The sequence below is a fragment of the Pezoporus wallicus genome, unplaced genomic scaffold (assembly GCF_028554395.1).
Source record: "Pezoporus wallicus isolate ANWC-B61680 ecotype Strahan unplaced genomic scaffold, APGP_CSIRO_Pwel_v1 scaffold_7107, whole genome shotgun sequence".
Taxonomy (NCBI): domain Eukaryota; kingdom Metazoa; phylum Chordata; class Aves; order Psittaciformes; family Psittacidae; genus Pezoporus; species Pezoporus wallicus.
In genome coordinates this window covers 1,897,144-1,916,090 of record NW_026642114.1, presented here as the reverse complement: position 1 = coordinate 1,916,090, position 18,947 = coordinate 1,897,144, and the positions used below count along the sequence as shown (strand labels likewise).

The 18,947-nt window shown below is 41.7% G+C and overlaps 1 protein-coding gene across 2 annotated transcripts in view; it reads right to left on the bottom strand.

Moving 5' to 3' along the window:
- The window catches only part of ACBD6 (acyl-CoA binding domain containing 6), an 86,339-nt gene that overhangs the window by 46,162 nt on the left and 21,230 nt on the right, over positions 1–18,947 (bottom strand). For both annotated transcript variants that reach the window (XM_057427063.1, XM_057427062.1), the window contains 2 exons: positions 13,546–13,628; positions 3,661–3,766 (listed from right to left, as the gene is read on the bottom strand). In XM_057427063.1, coding sequence (XP_057283046.1) covers positions 3,661–3,766; positions 13,546–13,628 — 189 coding nt within the window. The remainder of the gene's footprint in view (positions 1–3,660; positions 3,767–13,545; positions 13,629–18,947) is intronic.

Sequence of the window (18,947 nt, the reverse complement as noted above, 5' to 3'; positions counted from 1 at the left end):
CCATATGACCATTTAATTAAGCAGTGAGATTCAAAGCAGTATGAATAATTTCATATAGGAAATCACTGCAGTAGTGAGGTCTAGACTAAATGCAGGCAACATCAAGGTACTCCCTCTGTGCAATTCAAACACAATTGTTGCAGAAGTTACTTGAGAGGATGCATTTCCCCCTGCCTTTGAATTGTTTAATAAAAAGAGCATAAAAATAGCTCCACTGCACTAACACTGCCTCTTAACTCTTCTATGCTTTGCTTGGATAACTGCTGCCAGCTTGGCCAGCTTCTGCAGCACTTCTCAAGCCAGCAACACATCAATTTTGCTCAGCTCGAAGTCACAGGGTGTTCACAAACAAAGCACAGGACAAGGATTTGTCTCCGATATACTGAGTCTCAGCAGACAAGCGGATGGGAATGATTTTCACATCAATTAGCCAACGCAGAGAAAGAGGAGAACAAAGCTAAACTGAATGATGCGCTACAATATTAAGCTATACTTCTAGGCATGATGTTTGCAGCTGTAACGGCTGTATGGCAATAAGAGCCACTCTAACTTGTGGCAAGTGTTTTATTACTGGTAATTAAGAGGAAATATATATAGAATGGCTGCATCCCACCCTAGTAGGAAAAATAGTGAACAGAAGGGCTGTTGTTGCAATTATAGAGGGAAACTTCAGATTTGATTTGGAAGTCAATTGCTTTCACACCTTTGAAACATTTGAGGAAGTCTTTCTAATGGGACTAAGCCTGTAAATCCAGAAGTATGTGATCTTTCTTCAAATCCACTTTTTTCTCCCTTGTCCTTTCCTTGGCAAGCAGGCACCAATTTGGCATTTGCTATCTCAGAAGCACAAGGACTAGGGACTAAGCAAGCATCATTTCAGACGCCTTTCATTAAAGTTTTGGCAGTAGCTTAAATATTGTACATAGGTAACGTGTTTGCTTACTCAGATTTCTCCAACAATTAAAAATAAATTCTCTATCTATAACTTTCACAGCCCTTGGCACAAATAGCAAAAGCAACTCATCTATGCCTCTGAGCACTTTCTGGTTTGTTATAACTTGAACAAATATTGTTCTCAAAAAGGCAGCAAGCAACCCATACTACCAGGATGTGCCTGTGGCGACTTCACAGCCACAGACCATTTCTTATTTCATTAGTCCTGCTGACATACACAAGAGAAACAGGTTGTTTTAGTCTGTGCTACTTCTAAGTGAATGCAAGCTATTCCGTTGAACTCCAGACAATTTAGATACAGTAAATGGAAGCTTGTACATGATTACTGTCATTAGATTCTTTGTTTAATTCTAAATTGAAGATTATTATTTCCAAACTGTTAGCAGGTATGCTGACTTGAATGCTGCACATGAAGATCTTTTATTTCTTGTGAGGAGAAGACCACTTATGCTTTAAAGTTGCCATCTATCTAAATCCCAAAGGTTTCTGTTGCCCTTTCTGATATCCTTTTTCTTGAAGTAAGTTGGTTTGTCCCCATTTTTCATTTTCATTTTGGATTCCTCTTCACCTTTCACTAACTTGTTTGCACAAATGAAGGGATACAATTAGGTAAGGTACTAATGCATCACCTAAAAATAAAAATCTAAACACCTTACAGACTCAGACAAGCCTTTATTGTACAAGCAAAGGCTGAGCCTAGTGTCGCTACAGTTTAGTGCCAGACTGTTCGGTGCTTCAGTAGATTTTGTTTCATGACAAGTTAACTCTTTCATGTATCTGTCCCTGCTGCCATTTTAAATTTATATGCATTTAAATCAAAGGATTGACACTGTGAGTTATGGTCAGAGGGCTAGGAGAGGCATCTTTGGATATGGCAGGATGCATTTATACAGTAACACTAAAACAGTTAATAAGAATGACAAGATTATGCTTGCATACACTTCACTCTACCAACGGCTCAGTCTGGGTTATGTCTAGTCTAAAATGGGTTCTAAAACTTCAATCAACCTGCACAATGCTGGAAAATAAGCTACCCTCCAGATTATGGAAACTATGTTTGGATTAAAAAAAATAAAAATTTCTTACTTCCCCGGTTAAGCATTTGCTGGGGTAAGCCAGAAATCACTGAGGATGTGAGAATTTCATCTACAGGGGAATTCTGCACCAGTAGGAACCTTCCCATGAGGCATTCACAGGTAGGTAGGCTTTTCAGCTCTTACCTGTGCTGAAGCAATTGCATACTCTGCAATAGTCATGTGCTAATACCCATTAGTTCAGAAGTAGGTCTTCTCTCATATTAGAAACTTGTGGATAATTCCCAAAGATGACATCATTTGGCTGACTTCAGGTCTGACTCAAAACATTTATGTTGTTAGAACACAAAAATATTGTAACTTTCAACTTTTTCTTTTGTAAATATTTTGCCTGAGAACAAGCACATCTGCTGCTTGAACACAAAGGATGGTATGAGTTTCTGAACACTGCTAACTACAAAAGAGCATCTTGCCAGTGGAAATGAAGTAGTGCTAACATAATGTTATTATATAGTTATTGCAAGTGTGCGATCTCCAAAAATGAGCTTTTATTAATGAAAGGGATTCAGTCATGTTCTGTGGAACTGCCCTGGACATTTACTTCCGCAACCTGTGATCGGCGGAAGGAGGGATGAAGCTCAGTAATGGCGCTTGCAGCGACTATGTGGTACATGACAGTTTCAGTTCATTGAATTTATGATGCAAAATTCCAATCCCGATCATAAACACCATCTCTCTTCTCCTCTCCTCTGAAAATTAATTCATATGAATTCCTGATTAATAATAAAAGGCCCTGCCATCAGCATTCAGAGCCCCAGCCGGGGCTGTCATGGCTCAGAGGGCAGAAATCTGCTTAGTGCTACTGCAGAACCCAACTGAATTTGTGGCGTCTCAGTCTATGAATGCGTAAGCACTTCATCTGTTCACCAGAACACAATGTGTTGGAAAGCAGCAGGCAAAAGCAGCATGGACCACAAGCAGGGCTAGGTGGCAGCATGCATCAAAACCAAGATGATAAAGCTGATACCACTATATTTTCTGAAGGATATAAACTGTCCACACCAGGTATCTACTTTCACTAAGAAAGAGATCAAGCTAATTGACAATTTTAAACCCTTATTTACTTGAGGTTTTTGACAATGCCTGCATTACCCCCCTTATGGGGAAACATTGTTTTGAGCTTGATGAGCAGAGAAAGCCTGGACAATGTCACTGTTTTTGTGAAGTTGGAAAGCTGGTATCACTCATTTGTCCTCCCATCTTGGAAACAATTAAATGCTGTTGGCATGGCAGAAATATTACTTCAGCTGTGAATAGTTCATCAGTCAAAAAAGCTATTTGCCTCACATCCTACTTCTATTTGATCACATTTAATATACAAGCTGAGAAAAGGGAGATATTCAGCAGATGTTATCCTGCAAGTAGCTGATGGCATTGCTGAAGATAATATAGAATGTAAGTTTCTGATATGCTACAGCATCAGTTAGCACATCCACACTACTAGAAACACAATTGAAACCTATTTTCAAATAGATTAACCCTGTCTTAATGACCAAGTATTTGTTTTAACAAGATATTACAGCAGCTAGACAGACCAGAGAATTTTGTAAAGGAGTGGCACTGAATTAACACACAAAACAGTTAAAAGATGATTATCTTTTTCTCTCCATACCTCCTCATCTGCAGCATTCACATCCACTTTTTTTGATTGAATGGCTTTGGTTACATAGTCAATGTTGTTTTCTCTGCAGTAATCAAAAATGTTCTTGTCCTCTTCCCTAGTCAGGAAACAAAAGCAAAAGAAGCACTGTGTTACTGCACAGCACAAATGTCACATGTACATCATATGCTCTATGACATTTCAATACAATCACTGGACTGAAACAGACACCTACTAGTGCATGTGCAGCATAATATGGTGGGTTTTTTTTTCCCAAGTTAAGACAGGATTCCACTTCCTAGAATACAAAGTTTGTTTTTAACAGCATTACGCTATGACAAAAGTCAACTTACTCCTGTGAACTGGCACAAGAAGTCTATAAAGTTAGCCAGCAAAACCCACATTCAAGCCCTTGTAAATCACTGGAATCCCACAGCAGACAACTGCTATACAAACTTGTAACAACCACTCTGGGTCAGACCAAAGCCCCCTTCCAATGCCATCCATCTCAGACAGTGGCCACTAATGGTAGGTTGGAGAAGAAAAGCAGAAGGAACAGGACACATTCAAAGCAATCTGTCCCCAGCATTGGATCCTCCCAGATTCAGAGTGACCTAAGGATTTTTGTAGCTAGAGGCTGCATCCAGATAAGCATATTTATTAGCCTTTCCCAGGTCCTTTTTCCACTCTATTCTGCACTTTAACCCATTCAAACTCTTGATTTCTCTAAAGGACAAGCTCTACAACTTGGTTTTCTGTATGTGAAAAGGTGAACAGTGGGCAAGTACTTTCTTTTGGTGGCTTTAAAACAGGTGCCTGCTATTACCAGGTACTCTTTAGTAAGTAATTGTCAAGAGATTTGTTAAATTTTTGGTGTTTATTTTGGAATCAGACCACAAGGCTTGGGTTTTATTTTATTTACCAGCAAGTAACCCAATTACAAGTGATCCTACTTACACTCCTTTTTGTAATTGACAGTGTTAAGAGAAAGCTTGACCATGATCTCTGCTCAGAGCAGCAGGCTGGCATATGCAGAGTGACTAGCACATGTCTGTGCTAGGATGCCAGTGCATGCTTGCTTAGGCCTGCTTGCAGGTAGGAAGATCAAGTTGTGTGATGTCACAGGTGCTTGAGGTACCTCTATAGCTTCTTCTAGAGGTAAAAGCAATACCCCGGCGTCAGACATGATAAAACTTCTGTCCAAACAAACCAAGCAGAACCTCTAATGAAGTTAAGATATTTCACAGATTCTCAAAACATCACAAAAGAGCTTTGCAAGAGTGACTGGAGATAGCGTTTCATGGCAGTTGAAAAAAAAAAAGCAAGAGCTAGGTGCCCCATGGGATTTCATATTTAGGTCTAGAGATATAACAGAAGTCTTCCAGTTTCTTAACCAGTCTCCCATGAACTCATCTGTTGGAGGTCTTGTCCACTCACTACACACAAGCTCCTGGGAAGGAGATCACTGCACACTTTAGATGCAATTTGAATTCTGGGGGAAAAAAGAGTCTCATGGTGGGATTAGAAAAGGCAAAAAGCTTATATTGCTCAAGATGGAGCCTGACAGATTCATGATGGAGGTCATGAGACATGCCTACCTCTACTAACAAGGGCTGATGTGATGTGCTGGGAGGTCTGTCCAGTCCTACCTTGTTAGTCAAGCCTCTCAAACACACCCTTGGCTGCTTAAAAGCAGCCTTTTGCATGAAGCTACTTCTCAGATGACACTGTACAGTAATTTGGTTCCAGCAGTTTTCTCCCCATTGCACAGCCACACACACACTTTATTACAGATCATTCTTTCTTCTGTAAGAAACTGAAGCCCAGTCTCTTCTTGCTAGAGAAGTCCACAATCATCCTCAATTACTCCCAGATGATTTTCTGCATCACAACCATGAGCTCAGGCTGTGAGCCTAGCATCTTTAGCAGTGATGCCACCCAGTCAGCCGGGACACTGGCATTTCCACATGCTACAGCACCTGGGTGGCTCAGCCCTGCCAGACCTCACACAGCAGCACAAGAGGTACCAGAAGGTACATGACAGCGATAAAGCAACTGACTGTGCTCCATGGGAGGCATGCTGCAGGATCTGCACCAGTGGAGAGAGGACACATTAACAGTGTTGTACCAAACTGTCCTGGGTTCAGCAGTACCAGTCATGTTTCTCCTCCTTGGTAGCTGGTGCAGTGCAGTGTTTTGACTTTCGGCTCGGGAACAGAGCTGATAGCGATGTTTTGGTTTGGCCAAGGACTTTGTGAGCCTCATGCTCTGCCAGGGAGGAGGCGAGGCCGGGAGGAAGCAGAGACAGGACACCTGACCCAAACTGACCAAAGAGGTATTCCATACCACAGCACATCATGCCCAGGATGTAACTGGGAGTGAGCCGGAAGGGCTGGGGTACTGCAGGGTTGGAGGAGGTATCGGCTGGAGCTTGGTCAGGCTTGGGGGGCGCGTTATCGGTCAGCTGGTGCTGAGGTGTTGTATTCTCTTCCCTTGTTATTTCCTTTATCATTACTATTACTGGTGGTAGCAGTAGTGATGTGTGTTATACCTTAGTTACTAAACTGTTCTTATCTCAACCAGTGGGAGTTGCATTCTTTTCGATTCTCCTCTCCGTCCCTCCGGGAGCAGGGGGAGGGCAAGAAAGGGGGGGAAGTGAGCGAACGAATTACCTGACTGGGTTTAAACCACTACATAAACCCAGGTAATCTTCCTACCAAAGCCTCTAGATAAGACTTCTACAGTCTATTCTCAAGGATATTATTGCCTGTAAGGGGGAAAATGACTTGACACAGCTATCTGGATATCATTTAGCTTTCCTGAAATAACCACCTCTTCAAATGCTCTATATATCCCCCTTCCAAGAAACCACTTCTCTTTCAGAAGTCTCCAGAAAGGAATCAATCCAAAATAGCAATTTCCCCACCTGAAAATAAGGTTTTGGGAAATTTAATCTGTTTACTGCACATTTATTTCTCTAAGCTTTAAACCATACCTCTGTACTTGATGCCCCTTTTAAAACAAAAATAGCATATATTATATCCAGCTTTTCTGTAAATATTAGAAAGAGAAACAAGCCCTTTCCTGAATAGGTCTGAGAAGTCCATGCAGTCAAACCACAGACATTTTATCTGCAAAAAGAACCAGTCATGTGAAGCTGAATTCCAGATATCGTCAGCATCAAGGCCCAGAAACTGGTAGAAACAGCCTAAAACTAGATAGAGGCACATCAGAAATCAGAAGTAAGTGACGCTCTAAGATATTGCTCAAATAATGTTGGGGGGCTGGGGTAGGTAGAGGAAGAACCCATAGCATTTCTATTAGTATTGTCAGGAAAATATCAGCTTATGCAAAAATACAGCATTCAAGTTACCGGTAGATGGGAAAGACCATGAAATTCAACCTAAGGGAGATGCGCACAATTTAAAACTTCTAGCTAGAAAGAAAGACTCAGATGCAATTTTGTTTCCATGTCAGAGTGTGTGATATACAAGCACTGGCTCTTTTTGTTGAGCTTAAAAGGAGTCAAGACCACTTGACTGTCAGTAAAGGCAGGGAATACGTTTACATCTATTTCCTGAAGATGGCCAGAAGGGTTTCTCTCCTCCCTGCTGACTCATGTTCAACCCCCCTCCAGGCTATTTTCTTCTGCTTTCCCTCATCCCCAGTAAGAAATGCTAGCTCTGATTTGACACTGAGCTGAAACATATCTGTTGCCTGCAGGTAATACATGGGCAACTTTCTTCGTCCTTGAATAAAAGTATGTGGAAGAATTTAAACAAAGTCATCTTCTTCCAAGCTTGCAAAGCTTAAGCCTAAAAAACACTTGGTGAGCCAACAGTTTTTAAACATCTCACAGAAAAGATCTGTTGCTGGATAACCAGGCTTCACTTCTGCACCTTGAGTGCTGTAAACCTCCTTGCTTTCTAAACAGCCACCAAGACTACCAGGAAAAACAGCACAGAAGAGACCTGGTATTCAGGTATTCTACGCTCACACAGACAGCATCCTCCAGGTTTGCCCCATGCCCTTCCTCCCCCCTTGCAGGTTACCTCCAGCACAGAGGGCTGTGATCGGGTGCTACTTTGGGCATCCTCTCCCCTTTTCCTGGGGCTGGTCCAAGCCACGTCCCAGTGGACCCGCTCTGGAGTGGCCCCGGGTGCTGCTAACAGGTGGCTTCTCCCATCTGCTTGGCAAGGTGCTGCTGAGCAAGTGGGAGTGTGGCGGAGCGGAACACAGCATGTGGGGAGCAGAGAGACACTCGAAACACTTACTGTTTTTGTCAAGGCCCTTGGCCCCCAAGGGACCCATTTCACATAATCTATAATTATCTCTTTGCTTTAATCACCTCCTCACTTCTGAGGCTCTCCTGGGCACAGGAAGAGGAAAAGCTCATTAACTGAACCTTTTCTCCTCTCTCCAGCCACCCATAGCTTTTAATTGCTTGGTGTTGTTATTATCTATCAGTGCAACTGGGATCATTTTCATAAGAAAGGGTGGTGGGAGGGAGGAAGACAGGAGTGGGTCCCTGAGGTATGCACCACAGACAAACCTTTGCTTTCTCAATTATTTATGCCAGCTGAGGTATTAGAAGCTGAATAAATCCATAACTCAAGTTTATTTTGATCCGGCAGGCTGTCTCAGGGGAAGTGTTGTCCACTTGCTGGCACACTCGCGTGGTGTCCTCTGAGAGCGGCCAGGACATAGCGAGACATGTGTCATCCAATTCCCCACCAGTCGCTACACCGCCACACGTACTTTGTTAGATTAGTGGCAGCACTGGAGAGGAGGCTGAAGTGAAAACCCTAAAAAGGAGCCACCACTGAAGGATTCACTCTCCCAAAGGGAAGGCAGGCCTGAGCAGACAAGCTGCCCCTTTCCACAACAAAGCAAAGCCCCAAGGGTCACCACTCCAGGGACAATAAAAAGGGAGGGAAGCAATAAACTTGGCAATCATCTTGAAGTCAGAGACTTGCCCACTTAACATCACCAGAAGAGCATCCATTTCTTAATGACACTGACCTGAAAAAACCCAAACCCCAGCTGCTTGGACCTGGAGGCGTTTTGTTTGAGATATGCCAGGGCTGAGCACACTGCAGGCTGCACAACCAGGAAAGCTCTTCCGAAGGGATTGCCAGCCTAGCATCTATGTGAACAAGACATCTGCAGCATGGCCACCCAAACACGCACATAATACTAGCACGAGCCTGTAATTCCCAACACAGCAAGGATTCTGGCTCCTGCACCACTGCAGCTTTGTGCTCATTTCCAGTGCCGGTGTTCCTGAAAGCAGGGTTAGAGGGAGAGAACAAAACCCAAACCATGCTCCAGAGTGCTGGGCTTGTCTCAAAAGCCATCACAACTCCAAAGTGGCATCCCTGCAATGGATGCTGGAAGCAGCTCTTTAAAATTCAGCAGCCTTTGTGCCTGACCACACGCAGCGACCTCTGGTATTTTCTGCCAAAACAGTTCATTTGTCTCGCACAACAACTAATCAATTCCCAAGGCCATCCATCACAGGGGCTCGCACGAGCCGGCCCAGCAGCAGGGCCAGATGGCGGCTGCGTTAGTGGGATTAATACCATTCTGATAGATTACACAGCATCAGACGGGCTCCCAAATGAGGGGTGCCTGCTCCACACTGTGAGCTTAAACAGAGCCCCACTTGCAACTGGGGTCATTCCTAAATGTTACAGGTAAGGGTGGAAGTTTCTACCAGACAAGGGTTTCTACAACATCTTTTGGGATGGCAGAAGTGTAAAAGATAGCTCAGGGAAACCTCCATGCCAAGCAGTGGATGTCATCCCCAAGCTAGCATGCTGGAGCCACGTGGGAGCAGCCCATGGCAGGGTGCAGGAGGGCTCCTCTAGAGGAAACGGACAGACATTTTGCAACATATTTTTGCATTCTCCATCTGGCAAGTCAATGCTTTCATGTGCTGGAAACACAAACTGCCTTGTCCTTGCCCCCACTTAAAAAAAAAAAATGCTGCAAAGTAAAGTTGAATTTCCAATGCCATGGTATTTTTGGCATCTCCCTGTTTGTGTCTTAGATTAGATTTATATTGGTGACACGTCAGTCAACCTCATCTCACTGCTCATTTCTCAGGTTTGTGAAACTAATTATAGCTATGTGATCATGAAGGAGCTCAACTACTACTGCTTTTGTTCTGGTAATAACACCAAAAAAGAGACAAAGCTTTAGGCAGCAGTAAAAACCCTACCACTACACCCAGCCTGAAACTGCAGATAATTTTTGCATTCTCCCTTCCAGGGGAACCTCCAAGTCCCATCATCAGTCACCATCATGCATTATTTTTGTGTAATGCCTGAAGTGAGATAAGTGATTTGCAGAGAAACACAGAGGCAGAGCACTATGCTAATATTCTGCAACTGCTCCCTATTAGTCACTGGGGGTACTTGAGCTCTTTATTGCCAGGGTTTATTAATGACCCCTAATTGATGACCAGGGACCAGCACCCCAAAGTAAATAACTGCTATGCCTCATTAGCTCAAGAGACCTCTGGATGTGAAGATTGATCTCCAAATACACAGATTGCACTGATTTAACCAGTTCTCTTTCTAAATTGATTTAATTAGATCAGTATAACCTGTTTCTTTGGATGCTCTTGAATTTATTTGGAATCAGTGCAATTATTTGGAATCACAGTGCTGTACTTCTGTGAGCCAGACAGACCATTTTTCTATCTTGTTCTCAAAACAGAAACATTTGAGATTAGTAATAAAGCAAAATCAGCCCTGGCATAATCCCAGTTCCTCCTATTTCTGATTTACCTGACTTCAGAGTAGGGTATGGTTAACTCCACTTTGTCCAACATGCACAGATTTGCATCCTAAACCCAAAGTATTTCATTTCATAAAAGGAATGTAAGCATTATTTATACATAATTTTAGACACTCAGTTTGAAAGCAGTGGCATTCCTGCTTTGCTTGGTTATTTACTGCTGAGGGTAAACTAGTGATTTACACCATTTAAAACAAAATCTCTCATGTCTCTATTACATAGCAGCAGATTAGAGCATATTAATTGTTTGACAAACTGTTCAAAAGCTTCTGGCAAGAATAAAATAAGTGAACCTTCAAAACCCCACACTTGCACTCTTGTCTATGTCCCAGTGCAAGGTGAGGTTCTAAGGATCCAGATAAAGTAAACAGCCTTTTCCTGCCTTTGCATCAGCAGAATCTTAAAGGGCGTGTGGTAGGCTGTATTTGGCAGGATAATGCCTGAGAAACTGCTTTCAGCAGTCTGTCAGTACCCAGGGACTGATGAGGACTTGAGTTTTCATTTTTAATATATAAAATACAGGGTCGTTTGTTTTTTTTCTTATTCTGGGCTTCCTTATTATGATCCTGTAATTAAAAAATATTTATCCTATCAACAGCCCTGGGAAACAGAGACTAAAGTGCTTTGCCTTGTATCTCAATTTTTGTAAGCCTGTTGTATAGCTTCAGTAGGTCCAACAGACAACTGAGTCAATAAAATAGCCTCCATCTGAGTCCTTCTCAGATCTTAGCTTTTAAGGTAGCATACACAATGCACACTGAACTTACAGCACGGGACTTACCTGCAAGTATTAATGTATTTAAGTATATGTATTTAAGCTATTAAGTTTTCTTTCCTCTTAAACATTTTCATTTTCTTCCTCTAGAAAAAATAATGCATTTTCCAAAGACTGCATTCTATTTACAAATGCACTGAAGTATTACTGAATGCTAACTTTATGCTCTTGTAAGTAGCCACGGACAGCCTCAGTAAAAGTCACCCTTCTCAGGTGAGCAATATTACTATCAAACCAAATCACCCCCTGCTCTAGAATAACCTTGGATGTCAAACAAGGTCTGAAGTCACCCTTCTCTGGCTCATCTGCTTGCAGATTTGGTACCAGGGCAATTTTGCTGTTAGGACTGTGCTTTTACTATTATACTTATCACCATTAGAGATGTGGCTGCACGCATATATTTCCTGTTCCAGTAAGCGAATGAACAGTAGACAAAAGCCATAGTACATTGGCAACTCTGAGAAAGTTGAATCTGTACAAGCTGCACATGGGTGAGCACTTACTCGCTTCCTATCTTGCAACTGAAGGCACTGTACCCTATGAACCAAGCTGTGCTAACAGACTACATAAGCTTCCACATTCTGACAGCAGGTAGGAGACTTCATTTAATTCACTTTTAGCACAATCACCCTATTCTATCTGTGTCAGAGACTACATCTGCCTATAGCCTCATTTTGTAAAGGCTGCAACTATGCTATACTGAACATACAGCATGTATGTTCTCACAGCATGCTTGAGAAAAAAATATTTGGAGCTCTACTTATTTTCAAGACCTGCAGAAGTCATGTTCTCATGGAAATAAAAACAAAAATTTGACAAAATTTAGACTAGTCAAGCCTATCAGAACAAACTCTGCTTTGCAGTATATTGTGCTGTATTTCACACTCAAGAAGGGGCACAGGCAGTACTTGGGATAGCCAAGACTCAAACTACTGTAGGACTAAGCACAGCTCATACTTCACACCCAACACTGGGCAGCACTGATATGCTCTACTCCTAAAAGAAGAGCTCAAACAGGATTTAAACCACAAGGTCACAAACTGTCAACAAGGATGTTGGCTGAGACATACATTGACAGAGCAGGGAAGAAAAAGGAGCTTGTGGCTAGCAGAAGTGCTATTCACCACACAGCTTGTTAAACCAGGGTCATATCCGAGTACCTCTGGTCAAGGTCCAGGGGCAAGTTAAAAAATGCATTGGCTCTCCATGCAAGGCAGAGAAGGCTACTCCTGGCCAACTGCTCCACCTCACTAGAAAGTGGACTGTAACAAAGGTAAGTGCCCATGCTACTGCTGAGCACAAAACTGCCATTCTATTTGCTTACATGCAACACCCGTATCAATTTCTACCTGAGCTTGCAAAGGGTTTGGAGCCACCTTCTCAAGATATTTTTCATTAGTTTGTGACAACAAGTCACAGAACTGCTGCGTTAGAGATTTAATACTTTGGGAAAGATCTAGCAAGCTTGGGAGGCTGTGTTTATCTTGTTTGTTTATAGGAATCAGTGTTTATCTTTTAATTTCCTGGGACTAAAATGATGCGAGACATTCAATAAAACAAATGGCATCACATACACATAAATGGGTGACTGCAACACGACAGCAAACGCTGCTCAAAAATTTACTCTTCCTTGACTGTTCATTTTAACTAAAAACACTATTCTGAAAGATCCTTTCCAGGCATTTAGGTATTGGAGTTGATATTATACCCATGATTAGTAGTCTGGAAGAGCAAAAAAACCAGCCAAACAAAACACCCAGCTGTCTTTATTCAGTAGCTAAAGTCACTTACTACTTGCACTTTGACAGTTTTTAAATAGCAGCCATTCTAGTTCAGTAAATGCATTTCTGCTATGCTAGCTGCAGAAGCTAGAAAGAATTAATTTGATATAAGGTACAAACTCTCCCTGAAGGCAAACACTGTCCAACATTAAAATCTTCACTGAACAATCTTTAATGAATGTATTGGTAAAGAAATAACTATTTGAAAAAGATAGTGTCTAAATAGCTTTCTATTAAAAATATCCAATATTACCTTTTTTAGCCATATAACTGAAAAATGGGAAATCTTGCCCTTCCTCCACATCTTGTGCTAGGGAAAGGTTACTACCTGGCAATGATACAGGCAGTTATTGATTTAAATGGTTATGGACCTGAAAAGTTCTTTCCTGTCATTTATTATCCTGTTGTAGTTGCCACCACGCTTGTGCAATATAAAAAAAAAAAAAGAAAAAAAAGAAAAAAAAGGGCTTAACAAAATTAAATTAGAAAAATAGAAAAATACTGGTTTTAACTGTATTATCCAGTGCAGATAATCACCTGATTGTTTCTTCTTGATATAACGAGCTGACAACTGGGCCTCCAAATGCAGTTTTGCTTTCCTTTCCCCTCTTCTCTGTCATCTGAAAGAAAAAGAAAGATTGGTCCAGCATGCTGTCTCCCAGCCCACTCCAGGCTGTGCCATCCCCTATTTCCCACCCCTTCTCTTGCCCCAAAGACAGGACAAACCCTCTGGAAGGCTCATCTTTATGGCAGACAGTACCTCACAACCCTACTCCATCAAGAACAGATGGATAGATGTCTCAGCAAATCAGATCAATGTTCCTCACTCTGAAGGTGGCCCAGAAGGGTCACCTGAAAGGTAGGTTTGGCAGCCTTGCTGTCCTGCTCACAATGAGCCAAATCTTTGTCTCTGCAGCACTCGCAGCTGTGGCTCCTTAAGGCCCAAAAGCTGAGCCTCTGTGAGATAGCATAATGTTATGTTACCGGATTGCAAAGCTTGCCTTTATAAATCTATTTAATATAGATTTAAAATTAAATTTTATAATGGGCAGCATTTCCAAATGATTTACTCCCAGGAACTCAAGGATTCTGAATGATTCCGACCATAACAGAAATGAACAATTAGAATAATGACTGATCGATACAGAGCCTCAGCCCTACCTTTTCAAAAAAACATCCTGCAGCTTGGGATCTTCAATTGGCTGACTTTACATTGATGCCAGACTTCCACAAAGGAAGAAGTGGCCTGCTGTCTGAAACTCTGACCCTATTAAAGAGTACAAAGTACCAGAAACCCTAACTCTTCCATAGCATCTAGTATCTTGGTCTTCAGGTACGCAGTCAAAACTGGTTTGCAGTTCACAGCAGTAATTCCTTGTAAAGCCAGCCCATTAACCGCAACGTGCTATTGTTAGTGGAACAGTTCTGTGGCTTTCTGTGATAAGAGACTCATACACCCAGGGTGAATAAGATCAGAAGCCAAAGGAAAGCTACTCTAATCTCTAGCAGTCCAAGTAGCTGCAATACATTGCTGCTTACATCAGAAAGCATTGCTGCCTCATCAGAATTCTACCTAGAAGGATGTTAATTTTTTTAAAAAGTGAACCATGTTTGCATTCGTCTTCCTTCCTTAGGTCACTTTTGTTTTAAATCAATTTACTGTTTTCCCCATAATACATTTACTTCTACATTCTGCCCAGTCTGACACCAACCAGCTCCACCTTTCAGTTCTCTCTTCTGTACCAACCCAAAGTTATAAGATTTAGGTTTACAAGTATCACAGACTTTTTTTTTATTTAAGAAAAAAATGGAAAGGAAATTGGCTTCCCAAACTATTCCTAGTAGTTTAGGAATACCAGCTTAGGCAAGTAGGCTTCCTTCAAATTACATAGTTAAATGTGACACAAAGTTCTTTCCTGATGGGAAAAGGCTTCAGTGTTTACAGTGCAATGCTGAATAATTTTTTCAAGATGCGCAAAGAACCTTACTGTCCATCAGTTATTTCCATACCACTTGTATGGAAATATGTATCTGAAAATTAATTTCAGATCATCTGCTAGTACATGCAAGAGTTATTTCTATAAAACAAAGCTATACTCACAACTAGTCTATCTTCTTTGGTATTGAGGGGCAGTGGTCATTCAATCAATATTGGTTGTTGCTTCCCCCACCCCCCCCAAGTCAGAAACAACACTTGAGAAAATACATTTCATCTTTCCAGAGGCAGAAATTGTAAAAAAAAGTTTCCTTGGATTAAGTTCACTACTTTGCACAGCCAATGCACTTCTATCAAAGATTAACCATATTGATTAAGTAGATACATATGGTCATTGGAAATCTTAGCGATAAAAGCTTTCCCAAAAATGCTCAGCCAAAAACTTCTCTTTTATGTGGCTTTTAATCCATATACAAGTTACTTTATCCAAGTAGTTTTTATCTCTTTCACACAGAAATAGGTAACTCAATATTCAGCTTATGAATGTTGAACCAAGTTTATTCCACCACAGTCCTCAATATGTAGAACAAGTTTATGAAAAATGTACAGGAGAAGTCTCAGCTCTGCTCTCAGGATTTAATGTGTGCCCCTATTCTGCAAAGCCAAGAAAGACAGCATCAAGACTCCACCATTCATCACCACTGAACTTCCCAAGGGGAATCTGCTCAGGATATGAGGAATGCTTCTTCCCAAAAATGTTAACTCTGCCTTGACGCAGATACAAACTGGTTTCTTTCCAGCCGCCCTTGACAACTTGCCTATACCATGAGCTCATCTGCCCACTTCCAATATCTGTACTACCCAGCCTGCCAGGGACTTGCACGCAATATCTGAGTGCGATGTACCAAACTGGGTAATGAAAGAGGTGAGACAGCAGCTGCTCCTTCCAAACCACGTCACAGCTATTGTTTTTATTTATCGCTCATACTGGCCGATGTGCTCAGTAATGTGCAGATGCACTTTCCTCCTTAAATTTCTTGATATTTCTACAGCAGAAAAGGGCTTAAGCTGGAAAGATAAAGCAAATGCTACATATACACAGATAATCACCAGTAAGTTTAAAGTTACATTACCTAGAAAAACCACAATGAAATTAAAAACTGACACTGCAAATTTTCTTTCTCCTCTGTTAAAAAAGGCACTAATAATTAACTATGTGGCTCTCAATTCAGCTCAATTTCTTTCACTGCTGGCAGCACTGTCCAAAAGCACTACAGATGCACATGTAACTAATGATAGTTAAGAAATAACATGATCCCAGGCTCCCATAACTTGCAACCTGAATCTGACAGAGATGATAGCAGTATTACCCATAGTCAGGGCCATGTGAGAGCATGCTGTAGGAAAGGCAAAATTACTGTGGGCTCCATGAGCATGAGGGGCTTGCCAGTTAAAAACTGTGGGAATAAAGGGGAATTTGTGACAGCACTGGAAGAAACTCTGGAGGATTGCACTCGAGTGCCAAAGCATAGGCAGTAGCACGTAAAAGCTCTGGGCCTTAAGAGGCACTGGAATTTCTCTGGGTTTTCCCTAATTCTTGCCCACTGATTCTTTGTTGCTTGTGTACAATTAAGGCTGATATCAAGTCACTATTAGTCTTGACAGTTAACTTCGGTAGGTGGATCTGGTTGACCAAAGCTAGCATGAATCATGGGCAAATACGTGCTTCAGTATGCAGCATACGTACTCATTAAGAGACATTTTCAACTCCCCTGACTCCCAATGTGCTCACTGCCTGGTGCAGGGAACTCCACTAAGCCCAGAACTATCCTTCTCAAATGTCACCAGGAATGCCAGGAGAAAAGCTACATTCCTCCTGGAAAAGACAGCAGAGTATCCTTATCCCTGTCTTAGTGCACTGTATTTGTCAATAAAAGAGCAGCTCGATTCAAGGTACAATCGCATCTCGATTGGCTGTCACTGACAATGTTGCTCCAGACAGCCTCAAAGCCTGACAACCACTTTCTGAACAAAATGGAAATACAGGGACTAATATTTGCTAACATCATTAATTCTTTTTTTCCCCTCCACTCCCCCTTCTTCCTTTATCCACGATGTCATGATATATACTTTTAAATTGTTGTCAGCCATAAAATAGACGTTGTGTCCCAGTTCAGAGGTTAACATATAATGACAGACACATTAAAAAACTCTGTCCAATGCCTCACTGAAAATTTCAGGTCCATCTTCTCTTCAACAAGACAGTAGCTCAAACTCACTTATAAGCTTTAACAACATTAAAGCCTAATCATGATTGAAAAAATAAAGGAGAAAGAGAAGATAGCTTTATCATACTAATCATTATGGAAACAAAAAACAATTAGACAAACATTTTCTTTGTGAGGCTTTCAAGTTCACCTTCTATTCTGGTCTTAAAAGTTTCCCATAATCACAGCATGACCCATTTCTCCTCTTGCACTTTTGGAGAGCAGGATGAAAGTTACCATCTAAGAGGAAGAGTGGTAGCTTCCTGTCAGGGTTGGTTTGGTGGGCCAGCCTCTTGCTATATCCCTGAAGACAGGACAGGGATTTATTATTTTTAATCTCCAAGCACAAGCTTTGTTCCAATCTACACAAAACAAGCTATAAAAGATTTAACAAGATGGCACTTGGAAAGGCCCTTCTGATGACTCACTTCAAACTCATGTGCCAGAACTCGTTATAGAGATGCAAGTGAATTTACCATCTGTGATTAGCTGGGATTGAACTGGACGGAATGGTATGCTATTGGTAAAATGGTAAGCTATTTTATGTGGAGGGTGTATTTTATATGCATGACACATATGTTATGAATCTGATAGAAAGGTACAGAGAAGTTCTACAAAGATCCCACAAAACAGCAGGAATAACACAGGTTTCAGTAAACCTTAAAAAAAAAAAAAAATCCAAAATACCCCACATAACTTGGAGTTAACAAAAGAGCTAGATCCTAGGCATGGGTTAAATGTAGGGTATCCCAGTCTTATACAAAGCAAAATGAGAACTCTACTTGGCTAGTTCTGCACGTCTAGGCAACCAGCACACAGCAGCAATAGCTGTTTGGCAAGGCACACGGCCGAGTTACACAGCACATCTATCATCCCCCCAACTCCCTTACATCTCACTCTGGCTTTTCTCCACATCCAAAACCTTTAAAGTAGCCTCACATAAGTAGATATTTAAGAAAAACAGCCATCAGTAAAAAAGCTCATGTAATCAAAATACTTATCTTTGAAGTTATAGTGAATAATGCCTTAAAACAGTCAAGACTTAAGTTCTTCATCATGAGGCATCTTGGAAACAGAAAAGTAAGGCAACTTAAATGAGAGCTATACATCAGGATCTCACACCTGAGCCGCTACAGTGCATGGAAGAAGTTATCTCAGGTTGTTTTCAGAGGCTACTTGTTGTATTATTTTTCTCTCCCTCTGAGCCTAAGGCAACTTGAGCCACAGTAGCAGCTGTATCCAGCTTTATGGGATGGAGACAAGAAACACTCCCAACAAAATTATTACCATCAAAACTTCTCATGTGTTTCTGCTGCAGCAAATACATAGTGCAGATTTCAATCTGCATTTTTCTGTGTAATTCACCTTCCTATAACCTCACCCATTCATTCAGGCGCAGGTGTCTGCATGGCACACTCTGACCTTCCTGTGTAGAATCCAGCATTGCTCCAGGGACACACGTTACCTTGCCCAGTGCCAGTTTGCAGAAAGATGCATATAACGCATCAGCAGCACAGTGTAATGCCCTCCTCGACAGCAAAGTGGCAGCCTTCTGCAGCCACCGGAGAAGCAACCAAGGTCTGCCATGGCCTCGCAGGATACCTCAAGGCTCTGGGGTGCAATCAAGTCACCAAGCCTGGCAGAGCTGCAAGCACTGGATGTTCAGAGGTCTGCCTGGCAGCAGTAGGAGAAACCCTGGCGCGTGTCCCAACTCCCTAGACTACAACTGGGAGATG